We start from the raw sequence: 23,121 nt of genomic DNA, 5'->3' as shown, positions 1-23,121 counted from the left end.
AGGATAATGTAGTGAGTTTTTCCTACAGTCAAACTTACTCAGTTTGAACAATATAATTCTGAGAGTCATTCATACTTCATTCAACTTTAAATTTTTAAATGAAATTGTGATTATAGTAGATGGTAGTTGCTACTTTTGGTGTCTTGGCAAAAGTTAATGATTCTGTGGAGGTTTGTAAATTGTATTTATTTTTAGAAATTTTACTGATTTTGGCCGGGCGCGGTGGCGCCGCCTATAATCCCAGCACTTTGGGAGGCCAAGGCAGACAGATCACCTGAGGTCGGGAGTTCGAGACCAGCCTGACCAACGTGGAGAAACCCCATCTCTACTAAAAATACAAAATTAGCCAGGCGTGGTGGCACATGCCTATAATCCCAGCTACTCGGGAGGCTGAGGCAGGAGAATTGCTTGAACCTGGGAGGCAGAGGTTGCAGTGAGCCGAGATGGCACCATTGCACTCCAGCCTAGGCAACAAGTGAAACTCTGTCTCAAAAAAAAAAAAAAGAAAGAAAGAAATTTTACTGATCTTATAAATTCAGAAATATTGGCACTACTAAGCTAGAAAATGTAACAAGATATTTCTGGTAAGCCCTGGGATAAAACAGGAGTTCTGTTCCTTCTGGATACCATGACACAGCAAGGATGACGGCTCTGCGCTGAGGGCCAGCCTGCTTGCTCTGGTTTTAAAGGATACCATCTTGATGACTCACAATTTCAGTTTACATAGAACTGCATTGGAACTATTTTAAATTGTAATATTCTTATAAATAATGGTTTCTTAGGTCCTCAAAGGCTTCCCTTCCCTAGTGGTTACAAAAGGCAGCGAGAATATGAAGAGGAAGATGACGATGATGAATACGACTCTGAAATGGAAGATTTTATTGAAGATGAAGGAGAGCCTCAGGAAGAAATATCCAAGCACATTAGAGAAATCTTTGGTTATGACCGAAAAAAGTAAGACTAAAGAAGATTCAGATAACTATGACATCCTTTTTTTATTTTGAATAATTCATGTCATGGGGTAATAAACTAATAGTGGAGGCACTGAATACAATTCTTAATTAGGAACCCTTGGGTGATTGTTATTTAAATAAATGTACTCTTTTAGCACTAAATATTTTATATTTAATTCAAAATAGTTTCTGTAGTTATTTGCATGAGGAACAAAAAATAACCCTTTTAAATTGTTATTCTTATAAGATATATATTTAGTGAGATGGAAGCAGCTTAGTGTAGTAGAAGTAGATTGGCTCTTGAAAGAACAAGCTGTATGTTCTTGGTCAGTCTGTTAACCCAACTGCTTCAGTTTCCTCTGGTCTAAAGTCTTTCCCCACCTCATGATGGTCATGAAGCTCAAATTAGATTATTATATATAAAATAATTTTCAAATATACTGTGCTTTCAAATTTTAATATTATAAATTATCAAGTAAATGTAGGTGAGTGAGTTGAGGAAGCACTGTAGGATCGGTACCTTCATGAACATTAGCTTCAGAATAGTTGCCCTCTGAGGGTAATAAGGGCTTATCTAAAACTTGTCTTTACTTCAGAAACCTATCCATCCTCCACTCCCCTCACTCGCTGCCAAGCAAGGAGTAATTCTAAATGTGTGCTTGATTTAGTTTTAAAGGAGATACTGATTTTTTAAATGAGAGGACGTAGTTCCTTTAGAAAATTGAAGTTTTCTCTTCTTATCATTTTGATTTCCTTTTATCAGATACAAAGATGAAAGTGATTATGCCTTACGTTACATGGAAAGTAGTTGGAAAGAGCAGCAGAAGGAAGAAGCAAAGAGGTAAGCATAAAATTTAACATACTTGTGCAAAAATGTCCTAAAAATTCCTTTCTGCGTATTGCTACAATTGCACCATTGGGAACTGGGGCTTTGGGCCAGAGAATTCTGGATTCCAATCCTGTTTACTAGCTGTGGGGCCTTGGACAAATTCCTTAACAGTTCTGTTTTTTCACTGGTTTTTGTTTTTTTTGTTTTTTAACAGAGATGGGGTCTCGCTATGTTGACCAGGCTAGTCTCAAACCCCTGGCCTCAAGTGATCCTCCCATCTCAGCCTCCCAAAGTGCTGGGATTACAGGCATGAGCCACTGCACTGGACCATCACTGTTTTTTTTGTTTGTTTTGTTTTTAAGAGATGGGGTCTTGCTTTGTTATCCAGGCTGGTCCCAAAGTCCTGGGCTCAAGCAATCCTCCTGCCTTAGCCTCACAAAGTGTTGGGATTATAGGTGTGAGCCACCATGCCTAGCCTATTTTCTTTTGTAAAATGAGAATATACTGTTTTACTCATTTAAGTATAATGAGGATTAAGACGTGTACAAGATGCCTAGTGCAGTGCCTCACATGTGTGGATATACAGTAAATGTTAGATGCTTTCCCTAATCCTGTTGTAGCAAATTCTTGCTTTTTTTTCTGCATCAGACACATCTCAATCTTGGTAACCTGTAACATTGCTGGCCTCAGGGATGTAGGTATATTACATTTCCTCTGATTTCTGTTTGGCTATCTGATAGTAAGCTAATGATACTTTCTCTATTGGGGTAAAAAGTAAATACTTTGTTTATAGTATTGTTGTTGTTTTTTGTTTTTTTTTTAAGAGACAGGGTCTTGCTCTGTCGCCAAGGCTGGAGTGCGGTGGCATGATCACGGCTCACTGCAACCCCCACGTCCCCGGGTTCAAGCGATTCTTCTGCCTCAACTTCCCAAGTAGCTGGGACTACAGGTGTGCGCTACCACGCCCAGCTAATTTTTGTAATTTTTAGTAGAGATGGGGTTTCACCATATGTTGGCCAGGCTGGTCTCAAACTCCTGACCTCAGGTGATCTGCCTGGCTCGGCTTCCTAAAGTGCTGGGATTACAGGTGTGAGCCACTGTGCCCCGCCATAATGTTATTATAGGTAAATAATTCACTTCAGTCTCAAGCCAGAATACTATATCTTTTTCTCCCTCTTGCCCATGAAATTTCAAACTAAAGTGTTGGAAGAGAACAAGAATAGAATGTTAGTTAATGAATAAATGCTTCTTGCTGTTTATTTTTAAAAGCTATTGAGATAAACCTATATTTTATTATTTTAATGGAAATAGTAAGGTTTTTGTGGTGTGTGAGTTCTTTTTCCCACGACAATTTGGGTCTGTGGCCCCTGGTAAAAAAATATCCCTGCTAGTTTGTTTTCAGTGGTAAAGCCGTGAGGCATTTTGAGAGCATCAGCACAATCCATGTGAGCTCCCAGTTGGAAATTTCATTCTTTTTAAGGAAAGTGGTCATCTCATGTATATTGACAAATACCCTTTAAAAATTCTTTGGCAGCTTAAGACTGGGTATGCAAGAGGACTTAGAGGAAATGAGACGTGAAGAAGAAGAAATGCAACGTCGAAGGGCCAAGAAGCTGAAGAGGCGTTAGCTGCTGCTTTTATTTTTGTGAAATTCTAGAGCTGCTCTGCTGCAAGGATTTCCTGCCTTCAGACTGAAGAAGCCCCCTTATCATTTTAGATTTATACTTGGGTACTCAAGGAGAAGGAATGCATACTGTCATTTGCAGGCTGTCATTTGAGCATAAAATATTTTCAGATATTTTCCAGGGTGAAATCTGTAATGCAGATGATATAATGCCCACTTGTGCTCTTATGAAGTTAACTGTTCACAGATGCCAGCCTTGATCCTGATGAGCTATGCACTCTAATGTGGGGCCACTCACCAGTCAGCCAATCTTTTATTGTTCCTTTGCTACTTTGAAAGGAAAAAAAAGGTTGTCTCTTGATTTCTGTAATTCTTCTGCTGATCTGTGAGCAGGGCACTGCCCTGCTCCCAATCAAACTTAGTCTTTTTATGAGAAACCTGGACCTTCCATGAATGTTGCCAGCAATAAAGTGACTTGTCCTAATCTATGGATTGAGAACTTGAAAATGTAGAGTAGAATTTATAACTATCATATGGATGTCATCCTGTGACTTTGAAGTACAAAGTAGAATAAATTCTGTATTCATGGATTGGATGCTGAGCATTCTTACTCATTAATTTAGGTGGCTAGGAATTAATGAAAAAATTTTCAAGTTAAAATACAGGTTATAACAGTATAATATTCTTTTCTAAGTTTTCCTTTCAGATTTACTGTTATGTTGGCTTTAGTGTAAGACAAGGTCACTGTGCTGATTGATTTTTATCTAAAAAAAATTCATTTTTATATCGAAGAAAAAATATTTTATTCAAACATTAGATTTGAAAGAGTAATAGTTTATAAAATAAGGAAGTAACATGTGAGGCTCTCCCCTCCTCCCCTTCCCCATCATAAAGATATTTTGAAATCCCAAGGTGCCCTCGTACCTCTTGACATTAATGACTTCATTTTTTAGCTTGAATTTGTTAGCAAATATTAATGGCAGAAAACCAAAAACTAAATTTATGGTATTGAGAGCACCACCTTCTCTTTTTGCCCATATTGCACTTTGATTTCAAACTATGCACTGTGAAGAGATTTTTTTCCCCAGGTAGGAAGGGATGTTCCCTGTTATCGTTATTTTACTGAGCTGTGGAAACTCATTTTTACCCTTTTTAAAGTCATAAATATGGACTTAATAGCCCTTAACCTTCAAGTCCAAGCAGTTCCAATCAGGCTGACTTAGGATCATGCTGGAAGGAAGCCAAGTCTCAAGAACTGTCAGCAACAGAAAATGAGATATGATGCTAGACAGCATTTGTCCTTGACTGTAAGTACAGAGGCTTAGGGGAAGTGAGACATAAGCTTGTAGGAATAATAAACGTTCTACAATAAACGTTTTGGCTATCTTAAGCCATTGTATGGGGGGGATTAGGAAGTAGGAGGGATTGTCCTACAACAGGCCCTTATACTTCAACAGCCCAAATATTTTGGTTTATTCCTTTTTATCCATAAAGTCTTTATTCTTCAAGTTTGGGTATTATAGATTACCATTGTTAGCCTCCCTTAATGGGATCATATGAGCCAGGCTTTTAAGACGGACTCATTTTGAATTGAGTTTCAAACTTTGAAAGTGCAAGGATTTAATTTTTAAGTTGAATCCCATGAAAGGTGTCATCATCACTAGGAATAACACCCTTTGTAACTACATATAGAACTGTTACAATGGTAGCAGAAAATCCTATTGATTTCATCTCACCCATTTCAGATACCTTCAGTGAAATTAAGGGTAGTGTGATGTCCCATGTAATAAAACAGGCTTAGAACATCAATTCCTCTGCTGCCATTTATGTGCTTTTATTCCCCCTTCAAAAATTTTTTATTGGATATATGTATTTTTCAGTATTCAGACTCTGAAATCTGTCATTACAATCAAGTGCTTGTCACAGCTGAAAGATTTCTGGTGGCTTAAAGTTTACTAGCAGTAAATTTATGATATGGTACAGTTCTTTGTACAGAAAGGCACCATTATGTTAGAATAAATTTCCAGAACTTAGTGGGAAGAATCAGGTTTTAACCTTGTGTGTCTGTTACTTCTGAGTGCATTTCTATAATATAAATGTTGATTTGCATCAACATTATAAAAGAGCACTTCTGTGGCTCATTTAAAAGAAAAAAAGGTTAAGTCTTTTAAATTTTGGCCTTGTTTCCAAATCCTGTCTTCCATGTTGTTTTTCTGCACTTCCTGACCACTCTTATAAAAAGCTCACAAACCTTTGAAGAAACTGGAGTAGGCTGTTATTTCATTAAGGTTTACAAATTAAATGCTTGATTTTTAATGTATTCTCTACTGTTTTGATTTTTGGATTTTCTTAATTCAACATTTGAAGATGTGCCTTTTGGGTAATGTTAATCACGAATGTAGTAATATTTCATGATTGTAATAATGTTACATGATCATGGGTGTGGCATTCTCTAACAAATGATGTGAAAGGAAAGTAGTTTTCATAAAACTCATGGCTCTGATTGCACAGTCCCACTTGCTTTTGATATTGCTATGTCAAAGCAAAGGGCACTTCTTTTAAGGCTACTTTCAGAACTTTGTATTTTCGCTAAACTATAAATGCAGTTGTGTCCAGTTGGAGGCCAGGGTACCACATGTCACAGGCAGCCTTACATGTGTGCCGTGAAAAGATTCAAAGACCGTTAACAAAAAAGTAAGTCTGGCCGGGCATGGTGGCTCAAGCCTGTAATCCCAGCGCTTTGGGAGGCCGAGGCGGGCGGATCACTTGAGACCAGGAGTTCGAGACCAGCCTGGCCAACATGGTGAGACCCTGTCTCTACTAAAAATAAAAAAATTAGCCGGGTGCGGTGGCACACACCTGTAATCCCAGCTACCGGGGAGGCTGAGGCAGGAGAATCGCTAGAACCTGGGAGGTGGAGGTTGCAGTCAGCCAAGATAGCACCACTGCACTCCAGCCTGGGTGACAGAGCGAGACTCCATGCCAAAAAAAAAAAAAAAAAGTGGGAACTCAAATTTTCATTTTTAATGTAATCCCCAAGATTTTCTCCAAGAAATAAATTGTTGTTTTGTATTTTGTAACTTAAAAGCAGCTATTGGTAAATTTCTGAGATATAGCAGGAGACCAAAACATGTTTGGAAAGAGAATAAATATATGAAGAGAGACTGGTTGTTTTATTTTCAATGTATTGAATATATTAGACTACTATTTATTTTCTGAGTGGATGTGATTAAATATTCAGACGTTTAGTGTATGATTAAGAGTGAGATAGAGATTTCTTTGGAGTAATTAAATCCATCCTGTCTTTTACACAATGGACAAATCAAGTTAAAAAAATTTTTAGATAGTTTAGCTTGTTTTCTGGTGCTGTTGACCTGCAAGAGAATATACTTTTGCATATACAGGTGAAAGTTTTGCAATTTATGTATACAAGAAATTGTAGGCATTAAAAATATTTTATTGATATTTTTGCTGGTTTGCATTTATTGATTAAAACTTTGAGATATTCTTTATCTCATCACCCTGAACATTTTTCCAGCTAGAAACCCCGGTATACTCATCACACTTCAGAGATACGGTTTGCCTATTGCACACACTGCTCTGCTTATTCTCCCTTACACATTCATGTCTGCTCTAACATGATAGAGTCTCTCCCCCTACCAGCTTAGAGAACTGTTCTGCTCTCTGACCCATGTTAGGAGAACTGTTAGGTGGTCAGAGCAATGGAATCTTTTAGTGGCTCAAGTTTTGGAAGTTTACTCAAATGGAGGGAGGACACAGCTGGGTATATGGTTCCTCTTGTCAAAATGAGCAGGGTCCTATCTCTTATGATAAAAGCAGCTTGAGATGGCTGAGAAGAGGAGTCCTTAGAAATGTATATGAGGCAGGCTGGGCACAGTGGCTCACACCTGTAATCCCAGCACTTTGGGAGGTAGAAGCAGGTGGATCACTTGAGGCTGGGAGTTCGAGACCAGCCTGGCCAACATGGCAAAACTCCGTCTCTACTAAAAATACAAAAATGTGGCGTGCGTTGTAATCCCTGCTACTCAGGGGGCTGAGGCATAAGAATCACTTAAACCTGGGAGGTGGAGGTTGCAGTGAGCCGAGATTGCACCACTGCACTCTATCCTGGGTGACAGAACGAAACTGTCTCAAAAAAAAATGTATTATGAGGCAAATGGGCACAGCTATACAGCCAGAGGATGTAAGTACTTAACTCACTGGAAAATGTTGAGTCTAAATCACATAAGAAATAGAAGATGCTAGTATCCTAGAGTCAGAAATTACTAAAGTTTTGCTTATGGATTTTGAATTTATTTTCTTTCCATTAAAAAAAGGTAATCCATTAATCGCAAAGAGCCACTTACAAATAGTTAAGCAAACTTCCCAAATAACAAAATGTTTTCTATGTAAACAAAAGATCTGCTTTGCTGGAAAAGTTATACTTGTTCTGAATACTGGAACTGTATCAGTCATCCTCAGAATGGGTACAGTTCCATACAATTTGTTTTTAAAGTATTTACTCCTGTTAGGTCTTTCTCACGCTCCCATCTTTTCAGTAGTCATGAAAAAGAATTATCAGGCAACTTCCTGGGTTTTCTTTTCTCTTTTTTTTTTTTCTTTTTCTTTTTGAGACAAGGTCTTGCTTTGTCACCCAGGCTGGAGTGCAGTGGTGCAATCTCGGCTCACTGTAACCCCCACCTCCTGGGTTCAAGCAATTCTCCTGCCTCAGCCTCCCAAGTAGCTAGGATTACTGGTGCCCACCACCACACCTGGCTAATTTTTGTATTTTTAGTAGATACGGGGTTTCACCATGTTGGCCAAGCGGGTCTCGAACTCCTGACCTCAAGTGATCCGCCTGCCTCGGCCTCCCAAAGTGCTGGGATTACAGGTGTGAGCCACCACGCCTGGCCTAACTTCTTGGGTTTTCAGGTGAGGGAGACATTTAAACAGCAAGATCTTGGATATCCCACAGTCTCTTGTTTGGCTCTTTTCCTTGGCACATGAAAGTGTGAAGGGAGAAGGCCTGGATCTTAATCTTGACTCTGCAGCCCAGGGCTGTGTGTGTTGGCAAGATAAACATGCCCCTCAACTTCATTTTTGCCATTTTGTAAGATGAGGCTAATAGCTTCAGAAGGTTATTTTAAGGATTAGGATAATTATACTTCAGTATTTAACCCTAATATTAAAAATGAGGTTCTTACCCCACATGGTATAAGCTTAGGGTTCTTTTTTTTTCTTTTGAGACAGTCTCACTCTGTCACCCAGGCTGGAGTGCAGTGGCCGATCTCAGCTCACTGCAACCACTGCCTCCCGAGTTGCTGGGACTACAGACGTGCCACCACACCACACCCTAGCTAATTTTTTGTGTTTTTAGTAGAGACGGGGTTTCACCATGTTGGCGAGGCTGGTCTTGAACTCCTGACCCTAGATGATCCACCTGTGTTGGCCTCCCAAAGTGCTGAGATCACACGTGTGAGCCATCGCGCCAGGCAAAACTAGGTATCTTAATGCCAGTCTTAGAGACCATGTAGCAGAAGGACCCAATTGTCTCCCATCCACTCAACTACTTCCCCACCCTCTGTCTCTCTGTTACAAGCTAACAGAATACTAAGTCTTCATTCATCTTAAAAAATGCGGTAATGCCGGGCGCATTGGCTCATGCCTGTAATCCCAGCACTTTGGGAGGCCGAGGCAGGCAGATCATGAGGTCAGGAGATCGAGACCATCCTGGATAACACGGTGAAACCCCGTCTCTACTAAAAACACAAAAAAATAGCCAGGCGTGGTGGCAGGCGCCTGTAGTCCCAGCTACTCGGGAGGCTGAGGCAGGAGAATGGCATGAACCCAGGAGGTGGAGCTTGCAGTGAGCCGAGATCGCGCCACTGCACTCCAGCCTGGGCGACACAGCGAGACTCTGTCTCAAAAAAAAAAAAAAAAAAAAAAAAAGTGCGGTAACTTCTTAACATAAACTATGACAAAATGATGTGCAATTACTTTATGCGAAACCAACAACAGGAACTGTACAGCTGGTCAGGTGAGCTTCACAGCTGCATTACTTCACCAGGATCATCCTTGCTTACTTCCACTGGAGTCTGTGGGGGAAAAAAGAAAGTGTGTGTCATGCAGGCCTAGTGGTTTCTAGTGTGGGGGCTTAGGCATTTGGCCTCCCAGGCAAGGACTGGCAGGGGAGGTTACCTCCAATTCTGTCTCACCTAATGCCTCTGATCCCGGATGCAAGGGGAGCTTAGCACTGGGGAGCTGACAAGAGGCAGAGAAAAGACAGAAATTCCAAGGTCTAGCAGGAGGAGAGAGAAAAGAGACATCTGCCACCAGATCCCTTTTACAGACTAGTGTTTACTTGTGGAAGAGAGAAGTTTGGATTTCTGAAGTGGACTGATCCTTAGGAAATGGCATCAAAGACTGGGCATACAAAATGTCCATTAGCACAACAGAGACAAGACTGCCCAACTCAGAAAGCTTTGACTCTGGGCCTTAAAGATCACGTGAAAGAAAATGGGAACCCTCCCAACAGCTACAGTAACTTTAAAAAAATAATAAAAGTATTTGTTTCTAATGTTACTAGAGTTGGATTTTCATACTTAGTTTGTTTTTGGGGGCGGGAATACATTTCAAAGTAGGAATAGAGAACAAAGTTGAAGGTACACTTACCCCTCCTGGGGGATATTTATATCCCTTCCACATGGTTCCTGCAATGAGAAGCATCCATAAGACAACAATCATCATGAGGCTTCTTTCTCAGCTGGTGGTGTACCCACGAAGAAACAAGTGCTTCTGGAAGGTGCAGTGTTCTATTCCCTGAGTCGTAGGAATCCAGATGGTGGATGGCCCAGCATGGCAGCTCCTCACTAAGGAGCTTCGTGGCCTAGTCTGAATTGAAGTGGCTCCTCATGGCCATTTAGGGGGGCAGAGCTCAGACACCAATTATGATATCAGCTCCTGTAACCTTGGCAACCCAGTCAGCATGAGCACCTATGGGATGGTTGGCCAGGGTGCTAGATGCGTTGGGTTAAAGAAAATTTATCAAAAGGGCCCTGTGCTCTGGTGTGTCTGTGATTTGGACCTAGCTGGCAGTATACTCATTAACTCGTCACCTGCCAAAATGTTTAACTATTGGCTTTGTGCAATCAGATGCTATGCAAAAGAAAAAAAGCCTGGATTCATTAAGAGAATTAGCTGGCTAGGTATGCCATGAGCAAATAACTTTATATGCTATTGTTAGGCTGTTCAAAAAAGAAATCTTTCATTTTATAAAATGGTACAGTTAAACTCTTAACATGTAGGGTGAGCCTATTTACAACTTTCCTGAGAAGGGAAGAGAAGGAAGATGGGCTGTCTGTTTACTCATTTCGCAGCTGGAGAAAGTGAGGCACAGAATAGTTTAAGTGGTCTGGTCAGGACTGCCACAAAGTTCTGACTGCTTTGGGCTAATGCATTCACAGAAATCCTGGGGCAGATGGAGATAAAAACCCCAACCATCAAGTCCTGCTCTTAGTATACCTGGGGCTGGGGCTAAACACCCCTAACTTCTGGAGTAGCTTCCAAAAAACCTTCTGCTCCTGTAATCAGTATATTATTAAAACTCTCCGAGTTAAGTTTCTCTAACAATAGGCACAGCTCTGAAAAAAAACAGGTCTGAATGAAATGGGGTGAAACGTAAGAAACCCAGGAGACGGCCTGCTAAAAGGGTACTGCCATTAGTGTTTCCTGTAGGCAGGCTGGTCTAGTGGAATGAGTATGGGAGGCTATTAAGTCCAGAGACAGAGAAATGTGCTCGCATCCCACCTTTACCAACGAGCTACTGTGTGTGGCCTCAGGTAAATAGCTGAGGTCACTGTCACCAGTAAATCTTTGTTGACTGGTTCATTATTTGCTTGTTGTTAAGTTAGTATTTTACTAAATGCTAATTTTTGAGCTTTGCATTAAATGCTTTACATTAATTCCCAAATATAATCTTCACAAAAATAGTGATATCTCCTGTTGTACAGAAGAAACTTTGAAACTGAAGTTCAAAGAAACTAATTAAACTTTCCCAAGGTCACATAGCTAGAAAGTCACAAAGCTAGGACCTAAACCCAAGTTCAATGTTAACTCCAGTTTCAGTATCTGCCAAAAGGGACATTAAAAATGCTGGTCCTGGCAAGGCACGGTGGTTTATGCCTGCAATCCCAGCACTCTGGGAGGCCAAGGCTGGAGGACCACTTGAGGCCTGGAGTTCAAGACCTGCCTGGGCAACATAGTGACACCTTGTCTCTACAAAAAATAAAAAAAAAATTAGCCAGGCATGGTGGCATGTGCCTGAGGATCAGCTACCCAAGAAGCTGAGATGGGAAGACTGCTTGCACCTCACTCCAGCCTGGGTGGCAGAGCAAGACCTGTCTCAGAAAAAAAAAAAAAAAAAAAAAGAATGCTATTAATAGTATAATATATTACAGTGTTGTGAGGAGAAAAATAATAGATGGGAACAGTCTTCAAAACAACACCTATGAGACATGGTTATTAATAGACAACTTTGGCCTGCTGTCCTCAGCAGTACTCACCAAATCATTTCCCCTTCCACAGTTTATTATATTTTCCAGAGGAATAAGCACTCTCCACTGAGACTTCAGGGTGCTACCAAGTACTCTGGAAAGGGAGGAATCCAACCCACCAGACCTGACCACCCACTTACTGCAGCAGATCTTCACCTAAAGCCCGCCTCCTCAGTTGTGTTTTGCTCTCCTGAGCAGGCCACCTCTCCTGCCACTTCAGAGTTGGAGGCTGAATCAGAAAGAAAATTTGAGGGCAGAGATGGCTCTACTCATTGGCCCAGTGGGTAACCACTCTGTGTGGTGACCAGAAGGGCTGCTAAAAGGTCCCACCAATCCCTACCATCCCCCTTCCTACCAATAACCACTGATCCACTTGGCCTGCAATCCGCAAGTCAAATACGGTCTCCAGCAGACCCTTTGCAAATTCCATAGTGCTTTGAAACAAGTACAGCTATATATGCAAGGGAGGGGGAAACAAAAAAAGACTTAAAAGGATGTCCTGGCCGGGCGCAGTGGCTCACGCCTGTAATCCCAGCACTTTGGGGAGCCGAGGCAGGCGGATCACGAAGTTAGGAGATCTAGACCATCCTGGCTAACACAGTGAAACCCCGTCTCTACTAAAAATACAAAAAATTAGCCAAGCATGGTGGTGGGTGCCTGTAGTCCCAGCTACTCGGGAGGCTGAGGCAGGAGAATGGCATGAACCCAGGAGGCAGAGCTTGCAGTGAGCCGAGATCGCACCACCGCATTCCAGCCTGGGCGACAGACCAAGACTCCATCTCAAAAAAAAAAAAAAATAAAAGAAGTATATGATAAGAATACATATATGTGTGATATCTGGAATAACAAGGTTTTGTCCCCTAATATGTCTGCTAGGGCCAATAATCATGAAAGCAACAAAGGGTATAAAGAGAGATCAGAAGTACAGCACCAAAAAAAAAAAAAAAAAAACAAGCTCTAATTTTAAACAAGCCATTTTTGTGTTTTTTCTAAAACTTACAAAGATGCAGCATATACACTTTTCCCATTTCTTAGTTTGGGACATTTTTCCCCCTTTTAACATTACTAACATCTTTGTACATATATCCTGAGTACTTTTATTTCTGTAAGACAGATTCCCAATGTGGCATTATGGGGTCAAAGGTACAAGACTACTCTGCCCAAAGGTTGTAGCAAATTATGATCCCACCAACGACACTTGGGGTCTAGCAGACTTCAGTAAATCTACAAACATTCCAGAAACTGGACACAAAACAAACTGTATACGTGACTATGTATACAGGGACAGGTCTATATCTTCAACAGATTTTTTTTTGAGACACGATCTTGCTCTGTCACCCAGGCTGGAATGCAGTGGCACAAACACAGCTCAGTGCAGCCTCAGCCCCCTGGGCGCAAGAGATCCTCCTGCTCTAGTTTCCCAAGTAGCTGGGATTACAGGTGTGCACCACCATGCCCGGCTAATTTTTAAATTTTTTGTAGAGTTGGGTCTACAAAACCAGACTGGTCTCAAACTCCTGGGCTGAAGTGATCCTCCTGTCTCAGCCCCAAAGTGTTGGGATTACAGGAGTGGGCCACTGAGCCCGGTCTCAACAGATGTTTTAAAAAAAAGTCTGAAGCCCAGATAAGGCTGAGAACTAGTACACTATACCTTCTTCTCCTTAAGGCATTGATCACCTTATACGTTCATTCATTCTGCAAACTTTCCACTGCAGGTTCTTTATATCTGGCTTTCTACATATAAGAAGGAATATATGCATAAATAATTATGCTAGGCACTAGGAATATAGAGATGAATGAGATTCAACCCCTATTTGCCAGGGCCTTACAGTATCTGAGGACAGAAAGAGGAGTGGAGATGGAGGTAGACAGGTACAAAAGTATAATAAAACACTCCTGGCAGCTACTAAGGCATGAGGCAAGGAAGAAGACAATGTACTTGGGGAACAGTGAATGTTTCAGCCTAACTGGATTATAGGATCTAATAGCACCAGTTTCAGGAGATGAGGGTAGCCTGGTGGTCAGGATGGAAGTCAAGGGAGAGGCTTAAAAAAAAAAGCCAATTTCAGTACTACACAGCCTTTCTCTTGTAACTGCATAGCAATATAAGCACATAATTCAGACTTTGTAGACCTTTTTTTTTTTGATGGAATCTCACTCTGTTGCCCAGGCTGAATACAGTGGCAAGATCTCGGCTCACTGCAACCTCTGCCTCCCAACTTCAAGCAATTCTCCCTCCCTCAGCCTCCCAAAGAGCTGGGATGAAAGGCACCTGCCGCCACATCCAGCTAATTTTTGTATTTTTAGCAGAGATGAGGTTTCGCCATGTTAGCCAGGCTGGTCTCGAACTCCTGACCTCAGATGATACGCCCGCCTGGGCATCCCAAAGTGCTGGGATTACAGGCATGAGCCACCACACCTGGCTGATTTCCTAGACTATTATTAATCACAAAGTGTCATCACAATTTCACCCACAGTGAGAGGCACTATAACATGTAGTTTAGGAAGATAGTCTTTGACATCATCTTCTGCAGTAATTTAACCTTAGTCTTTGGTTTCCCTATCTGTAAAATGGAGACAATTATACACATATCCTCTATTTCACATTTACATTCTTTTCAAATAGTTGTGTTAAAATCAGTATGTATGTTTAATTTTGTAGTTTTCTTCTCCCCCCAAAAGCTATCATTAATACATCTCTTATTCAACAGAACCTCAGAAACAAGTAAAATAGGTAATATAACAATACACCTCAATTTTCTTATCAGTAAAATTGAGGTAATAATTCTATCCAGGTCATAGGGTCTTATGAAGATGAACAGAGATAAAGCACATAAAACTCTTAGCAGTATACCTTCCACAAAGGAAATGCTACATACACACACACTCACTCACTCACACTCTCTCTGGCATAAAGTGTGCATAGTGACTAAACCAGAAGAGAATTGGTTTGGTTGGAAGGCCTCTTTCATAAAAGGCTCTTTCATAAAAGATGGAAGAATCTTGCTCTGGCCTTGCTGCTAACTGGTATCTTTTCCTTATACCACGGATTTCTGGCAGGATCTATTAGAATTTGGAGCCCCTGGCAGTTCTACTGTTTTAAGGTTGGTTAGATCTGGCTGAGATGCACTTAACAGCCCTTCTATCAACTTTTCTCTGTAATCTTCCTCCTACCTTGTCTTCTGGCCTACTCTTGCCTGACACTACTGCCTCTTCACAACACTGCAGAGTTATTAATATTTTTTTAAAGCTCAGTCAGATCATGTCACTGTTCTGTTAGAAACCTCCCAGTGGCTTTCTCTTTCTCCCAGATTAAAAGCCTGAGAAAGGAAGAGGCAGGCCCTGACATCTGAGAGCTGGTCTGACACAGCTAGACTTCAGGGTTGTTAGAAGCTGGCCTGATGCTCACAGCTTGGCCCAGTTATTCTTCTGTGGGACATAATCTCACAGAACACCAACATGAGACAAGGTCAGTCAGACTATAAAAAAGGGACACAACAACATGGCCATTTCAAAATTTTGTCTAAGCAGAGACAAGAGAGCAAGGTCACTGTGCAAGCCATGAAATACCAAACGTCCTTCTCTGCTATTATGAGTGACTGCTGCTTCTTTACTAAGTATAGCTTTATCCTCACTCTAGTCTGTCCATCTTATAGACAATACTTATTCAGATACCTAGTCACAGAAATGTCCCTGCTTTCTGACAGCACCCAATCCAGGGTGAAGCCTGGCTTTCTTGAGCCCTCCCGCAAATCGCCCAAATTCTATAATAGGTTCTCTCACCCTCACCAAGCTGTCCCAATGGTCCTCCACAACACCTGCTTCCTCACTGCAAGAACTATTAATAATGAACTCAACTTGTTTAAGCACCGGTGTGTTCCTGATGGTCTCTGGCTGGAGGGCAGGGACAGGCCAGAGTCCTTACAATTGTCTACAAAGTCCCACAGTGGTTCTTGGACTTCATCACCCATCAGAATCATCTGGAAGAATTGTTAAAAGAGAATTGCTGGTCCCCAACCCCAGAGCCTGTGATTGAATAAAGCTGGGGTTGAGGTCTTAGCATCTGCATTTCTAACAACTCCCAGCACCTGAGGCTGCAGATCTGGGGCTCACGCTAGAAGACTCACTTCTCTAAACCACTTGTTCCCCCCTCTTATTTCCCTGACTTAGCCTCCTTGTCTCCGCTCCCATCTTACTTCATTCTACTCCAGCCACACTGGCCTCCTTGCTGTGTTGAGCCTCCCTGGGAACATGCCTTAGGCTACTGCTTTGTCTGCACTCGGATTCGTAACACTTACTCCCTCACCCCTCAGTGAGACCTACCCCAATCTCCTTACCCTTTTCAGAATTTATTCTCCACAACACGTAATCAACCTTCTGATATGCTGAATAATTTACTTATTACATTTATTGTTTTGCTCTCTCTCTGCTAATAAAGGAATGACACCCTTAAGACATCAGCTATCTGAGTGTATTTTGTTCACGGCTGTATCCTGAGACCTGGAAAAATAGCTGGCAAGTAGTAGATGCTCAACAAAAACTTTCTGAATGAATGTTCCTTCCAGCTTTTCAGCTTCTTCTCCTGAGTCAGGGCAGCACTCCCTTCAGATCTTCCTATAAATACAATCTCTCTCCTATATGTCCAACCTCTTGACAATTACAATATCCAGCTCCTGGGACTTTTCGCTTCAGTGGCTCAAGCCAGGGATACAGGGCAGGTAAGTCAGCCATGGGTCAAGGAGATCAAACAACGCCAGAAAATTACTGTATCCTGCATCTCTTCTTCGCCCACCTTCTCCAGATGACCTTATCCACCCATCTCCCTCCTCTCTTGTTTTGCAACTATTTGTTCACCTGGATTTCTCATCTCTTTGACCACCAACATTGTTATGGCACCCCTAAAAAAAATTTAAAAAGCAACCACTCTCCCCGTGCTAAGCCACCCTCATGCTGGGGCTGTCCTATCTCCGCTTCTCCGGCAAGGCTCCTCCTGACTTTGTTTTTCCTTTCTACTCCCTGAAATTTTGCTTCTGAAGTTCCATTACCGCCTCCTTCCTAAATTCAACTGCAATTTTCGGTCTTGCTCTTTCCTGATACACTGTGGAATTTAATACATCTGTCTGGAAACTCTTCAAGAACACCGCGTGTTGCCTCTACCTCCTTTAGTGCTTCTACTCCGGTCCTTCCTAGTCTTCTCTTCATAAGTGTCCCCAAATTTCCTTCCAGGAAGATGGGTCGTGGTTTCCTTGACGCCAATGCGTTTCTGGCCGTGCCCTCGTCACTTGCCCACTCCGGGGTCACGAAGGAGAGGCCCCGGATTCCGGGCGCAGCCGCGGCTGAGCCCGGGGCGTTGAATGCGGGTGGAATTTCCAGTCTGGGAAGGGGCGGGGCCTTGGACCGCCGGGAAGTTTGGTCCTCAGCGGCTTCCGTCCTGCAGCAAGTCCGGAAGAAGGTCCGGGGGCTGGAGTCCTGGGACCTAGCTCGGGACCGGCCTGGAGATGGAGTTTGACTGCGAGGGCCTGAGACGGCTGCTTGGCAAGGTGCGGGCAGTCCGCTGGGCCAGTCTGGGTCCTCAGGGTCTTGCGGGGGGTGCCTCTGCCTTTGGTCAGGTTGCCTCTGTTTTGCGTTTCCCGGCTTGTAGTGGGGCTTGGAGCCGGGGCGGCTGGTCTGAAACCGGCTATGGGGCGCGGCCCCAGGGAGGCTGAGGGGACCTGGATTCTGATTTCTCCCGCAACTCTGAGGTTTCCCAACTTCCACCTGGTGCGAGCCCTCCTCATACCCCCAGCTTCACTGACCTCAAACAGCTCCCAGCACACGCCTAACCACGCCTTTCTCTCTTTCTCTCTGCTGAAATGGTCTGCCTTTTTTTTCTTTTTTCTTGAATTGCAAAGCTCATCCTTTGTTAAGACCCAACTCAGTCACTCCCTGTAAGATTGAATCAACCCTTCTGTTTTCAAAGATATCGATTATCACATTGTGGAGTAATTATGTATTTACAAACCGTAATCTTGCTGTGAGCCCCTTTGACTGCAGACATTGTGCTTTTGTATTCCCTTCCTCTAGCCACTATGTTTGACAACAACATAGGTACTAAGTAACTGTGCAGTGAATGAAAGACCTGAGTAGATTTAGAGATGAAGACAGCTTGAAGGCCCTGGAGAGATCTTAATGTTGGAAGGCTGGGGAGTAGGCGGGCCGACCTAGAAATCTGACCTATATTTCCGAGACCTGACTAGCCTGAGTTTCCGGTGTACAATCTGAGGGAATCCCCGCCAATTTTCTAGTTAAGAAGACTAGTTTTCACCAGTTTCCTAGTTAAGGTGGTTTTTTGTTTTTTGTGTTTTTTTTGACAGAGTCTTGCTCTGTCCCCCAGGCTGGAGTGCAGTGGTGCGATCTCGGCTCACTGCAACCTCCACCTCCCGGGTTCAAGCCGATTCTCGTGCCTCAGCCTCCCAAGTAGCTGGGACTACAGGCGCGTGCCACCATGCCTGGCTAATTTTTGTATTTTAGTAGAGATGGGTTTTCACCATGTTGGCCAGTCTGGTCTCGAACTCTTGACCTCAAGTGATCCACCCGCCTGAGCCTCCCAAAGTGGTGGAATTACAGGTATGAACCACCGCACCCGGCCTTAAATAATTCTTAATGCTTCTTAAGACTTCCTAATGCAGAAACCATAGTTTATGCCGTTTTTGTTATACTTGCTTCTTTCTTTGTTGGGGCAGTTTACATACCCGTGGGAGGTTTTGAAGTCCTAAGATTGAAATTGTTTATGTAAGTGACTTGAATGAATTTATCTACTGCGACAGGTGCAGATCTTGTAGGAGGAGAAGTATCATAATGCTTAGGATTACTACCCTTTCTGTCTCCTCTTCAGAGCATGTGAAATTAAAAGAACCATTCAAGTTTTAATGTGCAGACGATGATGGATTGTCCGATGGGAAGAATTGTTCAAGTTAAGATTCAAACGTAGAGCATATTTTTGGTGGAACTGGAATGAAGGAAAAGAAGAGAGACAATGGTTTTTTCAAGGGTGAGAGTAGAATAGTAGAGGATTTTTTTTCCCCATCAGTGCATAGCATAGAGTCTGGCACATAGATAGCTTATTATTATTATTATTGTTTGTTTTGAGACGGAGTCTCGCTCTGTCACCCAGGTTGAAGTGCAGTGGCGCGATCTCTGCTCACTGCCATCTCCACCTCCTGGGTTCAAGTGATTCTCCTGCTTTAGCATCCTGAGTAGCTGGGACTACAGGCGCCCGCCACCACGCCCGGCTAATTTTTTTTGTATTTTTAGTGGCGACGAGGTTTCGTCATATTGGCCAGGCTGGGGTAGCTTATTATTAATAAGTATTTGTTGGCTGTATAAATTAAGGAAACCAATCAGAAACAAGTCAGTCCAGCAAATATTTGAAGTTTCCTGACCATTCATTGCAGTCTGCAAATAATATGGTTTAATATCTAGAAATAATTTTAGTCTGGGCACAGTTACTCATGCCTGTAGTCCCCGCTGCTTGAGAGGCTGAGGCAGGAGAATAGCTTGAGCCGTGGAGTTTGAGTATGCAGAGAGCTATGATTGTGCCACTGCTTGCCAGCCTGGGAGACAGAACGAGACCGTGTCTCTAAAAAGTAGAAATAAATGTAAGGCCAGGCACGGTAGCTCACGCCTGTAATTCCAGCACTTTGGGAGACCGAGGCGGGTAGATCACCTGCGGACAGGAGTTCGAGATCGGCCTGTCCAACATGGTGAAACCCCATCTCTACTAAAAATACAAAAAAATAAGCCAGGCGTGGTGGCCCGCTCCTGTAATCCCATCTACTCGGGAGGCTGAAGCGGGAGAATTACTTGAACCTGGGAGGTGGAGGTTGCAGTGGCCCAAGATCGTGCCACTGCACTCCAGCCTGGGCAACAGAGGGAGACCCCATCCCAAAAAAATAAAAAATAAATGAATTTAAAATTTTTAAAAACTTAGAAATAATTTTGTTGCAGAAAAAATCGATGGAGAAGTGATCAGTACATTAAAAAATTAAGCAACTATGGAGAAAGTAAAAAATCTAATTAAATAGATATCCCAGTTTCATAGATGTGAAGATTGTCAGTTCTCTCCAAATTTATCTATAGGGTCAATGCATTTCTTGGAAACTTCAAACTGATTCTAAAATTCATTCAGAAGAGCAGAAGGCCAAGGATAACCTTGACATTATTATGGAAAAAAAATAGATACGAGGGCTGGGTGTGGTGGCTTACGCCTCTAATCCCAGCACTTCGGGAGGCCGAGGTGGGCGGGTCACTTGAGGTCAGGAGTTCAAGAGCAGCCTGGCCAACATGGTGAAACCTCGTCTCTCCTAAAAAATGTAAAAACTGGGCATGGTGGTGGGCACCTGTAACCCCAGCTACTTGGGAGGCTGAGGCAGGAGAATCGCTTGAACCCAGGAGACAGAGGTTGCAGTGAGCTGAGAATGCGCCACTGCACCCCAGCCTGAGCCACAGAGCAATACTCTGTCTCAAAAAAATAATAATAAAGAAAGAAAGAATAGATGATAGATTTGAGGACCTGCTCTACCAAATATCAGTACTACGGCAAGTAAAATTTAGTGTGGCATTGGTGTGGAGACTAACCAGTGAAACAGACTAAAGGGCTTAGAATCGTAGTCACACATGTTTGGAAATGCAATATAAAACAGAAGACATTGCAGATAACTGGCGAAAGGAGAATGGAGAGACAAGTGAATATCCACATGAGAAAAATGAAATTGTACCTTGTATCCCTACCTTACGCCAAACATAAAAATTTCCAGTGGATTAAAGACCTAAATGTAAAAGACAACTTTAAAACCTAAAAAGATAAATGTTATAGGCTCAGAATATGCAAACCGTTTTAAAATAATACACAAATAAGAGACAAATTCAACTGTATTAAAATTAAGAACAGAAGACACCATGAAGAAAGTGAAGAGGCAGCCAGGTGTGGTGGCTCACACCTGTAATCTCAGCACTTTGGGAGGCCAAGACAAGCAGATCTGTTGAGTCCAGGAGTTTGAGACAAGCCTGAACAATATGGCAAGACCCTATCTCAATTTTTTTAAAAAGAAAATTAAAGAAAGTGAAGAGGCAAGATACAAACTTAGAGAAGCTATCTGTAGCACACATAACTGACAAAGTATTGGTATCTAAAATATATAAAGCATGCCTACAAATCAGTATTAAAACCAATAAATAGGCCAGGCATGGTGGCACACACCTGTAATCCCAGCACTTTAGGAGGCTGAGGCAGGCAGATCACGAGGTCAGGAATTCAAGACCAGCCTGGCCAACATAGTGAAACCCTGTCTCTACTAAAAATACAAAAATTAGCCGGGCATCCTGGCATGGGCCTGTAGTCCCAGCTACTCAGGAGGCTGAGACAGGAGAATCGCTTGAACCTGGGAGGTGGAGGTTGTGGTGAGCTGAGATCACGCCACTGCACTCCAGCCTGGGCAACAGAGCAAGACTCCGTCTCAAAAAAACAAAACAAACAAAAAAGTAAATAGATAATTGGGCAAAAGATATAAATAAGCATTTTTTAAAAACAGGAATAAAATCACTAATCACATTTCAATTGTTAGTAGCCACATGTGGTTTGTGGCTATCATTGGACAATGTATGTGTAGATTATTTCCATTATGGCAGAAAGCTTTGTCAGACAGTTCTGTATCATAAGTGGGTGGGTCAATTCACCAGTACTTATTATTCTGCAAAAAGCGTGTGCTTTTTCTTTTTTTTAAAGAGACAGAGCCTTGCTCCGTCTCCCAGGCTGGAGTGCAGTGGTACCATCATAGCTTACTGCAGCCTCAAACTCTTGGGCTCAAGTGATCCTCCTGCCTCAGCCTCTGGAGGTAGCTAGGACCACAGGCAACATCACCACATCTGGCCAATTTTTGTTTTTATTTTTGTAGAGACAGTGTCTTGTTGTGTTGCCCAGGCTGGTCTCAAACTACTGGCCTCAAGTGATCCTTTGTCCTTGACTGTCCAAAAGGCTGGGATTACAGATGTGAGCCACCATGCCCAGCCAATAAGTATATTCCTTCGTTTATATTAAGTGTTACATTTAGAGAAATTACCTAGTTCCCTAATTCCTATTTTCTGCTCCTCCAGCTGAGTTACCTCGGAGAGGCAACTTAACCTAGATTTGCTCACTCATAAAATGGTAATACTGTGGTGGCTCACACCTGTAATCTCAACACTTTGGGAGGCTGAGGTGGGTGGATCACCTGAGGTCAGGAGTTCAAGACCAGCCTGACCAACATGGAGAAACCTCATCTCTACTAAAAATACAAAATTACCCGGGTGTGGTGGTGCATGCCTGTAATCCCAGCTACTCGAGAGGCTGAGGCAGGACAATCGCTTGAACCTGGGCAGTGCAGGTTGCGGTGAGCCGGGATTGCGCCATTGCATTCCATCCTGTGCAACAAGAGTGAAATTCTGTCTCAAAAAAAAAAAAAAAAAAAAAGTAATACTGGACTTAATCTATAAGATTCCTTCCTGCTAAAAACTTCTTTTAATAAATGATACTACAAAGTATTATTATTCCTCAGTGTGTCCTACATTTGAGCAAAGTCATATAAGAATACTCTTGAAATATCAGTCTTCTAGGCCGAGCGTGGTAGCTCACGCCTGTAATCCCAGCATTTTGGGAGGCCAAAGCAGGTGGATCATCTGAGGTCAAGAGTTCGAGACCAGCCTGGCCAACACGATGAAACCCCATCTCCACTAAAAACACAAAAAAGCCAGACATGGTGGCGGGTGCCTGTAATCCCAGCTATTTGGGAGGCTCAGGCAGGAGAATTGCTTGAACCCGGGAGGCGGAGGTTGCAGTGAGCCAAGATAGCGCCACTGCACTCCAGCCTGGGCAACAAGAGTGAAACTCTGTCAAAAAAAAAAAAAAAAAAAAAAAGCTGGGCACGATGGCTCACGCCTGTAATCCAAGTACTTTGGGAGGCTGAGGCAGGTGGATCACTTAAGCTCAGGAGTTCGAGACCAGCCTGGCCAACTTGGTGAAACCCCGTTTCTACTAAAGATACAAAAAATTAGCCAGGTGTGGTGATGCGCATCTGTAATCCCAGCTAGTCGGGAGGCTGAGGCAGGAGAATTGCTTGAACCCGGGAAATGGAGGTTACAGTGAGCTGA

General features: G+C 42.6%; 2 protein-coding genes across 9 annotated transcripts in view; both read left to right on the top strand.

Annotated features, from left to right (window-relative positions):
- Positions 1-6,871, top strand: part of SPTY2D1 (SPT2 chromatin protein domain containing 1) — a 28,087-nt gene extending 21,216 nt beyond the window's left edge. The window contains exons 4-6 of the mRNA XM_508321.7: positions 783-954; positions 1,717-1,794; positions 3,317-6,871. Coding sequence (XP_508321.5) covers positions 783-954; positions 1,717-1,794; positions 3,317-3,410 — 344 coding nt within the window. The 3' untranslated portion in view covers positions 3,411-6,871. The remainder of the gene's footprint in view (positions 1-782; positions 955-1,716; positions 1,795-3,316) is intronic.
- Positions 6,872-17,262: 10,391 nt separating this feature from the next.
- The window catches only part of UEVLD (UEV and lactate/malate dehyrogenase domains), a 59,193-nt gene continuing 53,334 nt past the window's right edge, over positions 17,263-23,121 (top strand). For 4 of the 8 annotated variants that reach the window (XR_010147508.1, XM_001173417.8, XM_001173448.8 and 1 more), the window contains exon 1: positions 17,365-17,498. Coding sequence is in view for 5 of the 8 variants with exons in the window: in XM_001173417.8 (XP_001173417.1) it covers positions 17,457-17,498 (42 nt within the window). In the remaining 3 variants the exon portion in view is untranslated. Of the gene's footprint in view, positions 17,499-23,121 lie in introns of all 8 variants that reach the window. The other 4 variants (XM_001173464.7, XM_063783897.1, XM_009460053.5 and 1 more) reach the window with 4 other exon arrangements.

Source organism: Pan troglodytes, chromosome 9, assembly GCF_028858775.2.
Source record: "Pan troglodytes isolate AG18354 chromosome 9, NHGRI_mPanTro3-v2.0_pri, whole genome shotgun sequence".
In the NCBI taxonomy this organism is placed as follows: Eukaryota; Metazoa; Chordata; class Mammalia; order Primates; family Hominidae; genus Pan; species Pan troglodytes.
The sequence above is the reverse complement of the archived record's forward strand: the minus strand, read 5'-3'. Positions and strand labels throughout refer to the sequence as shown.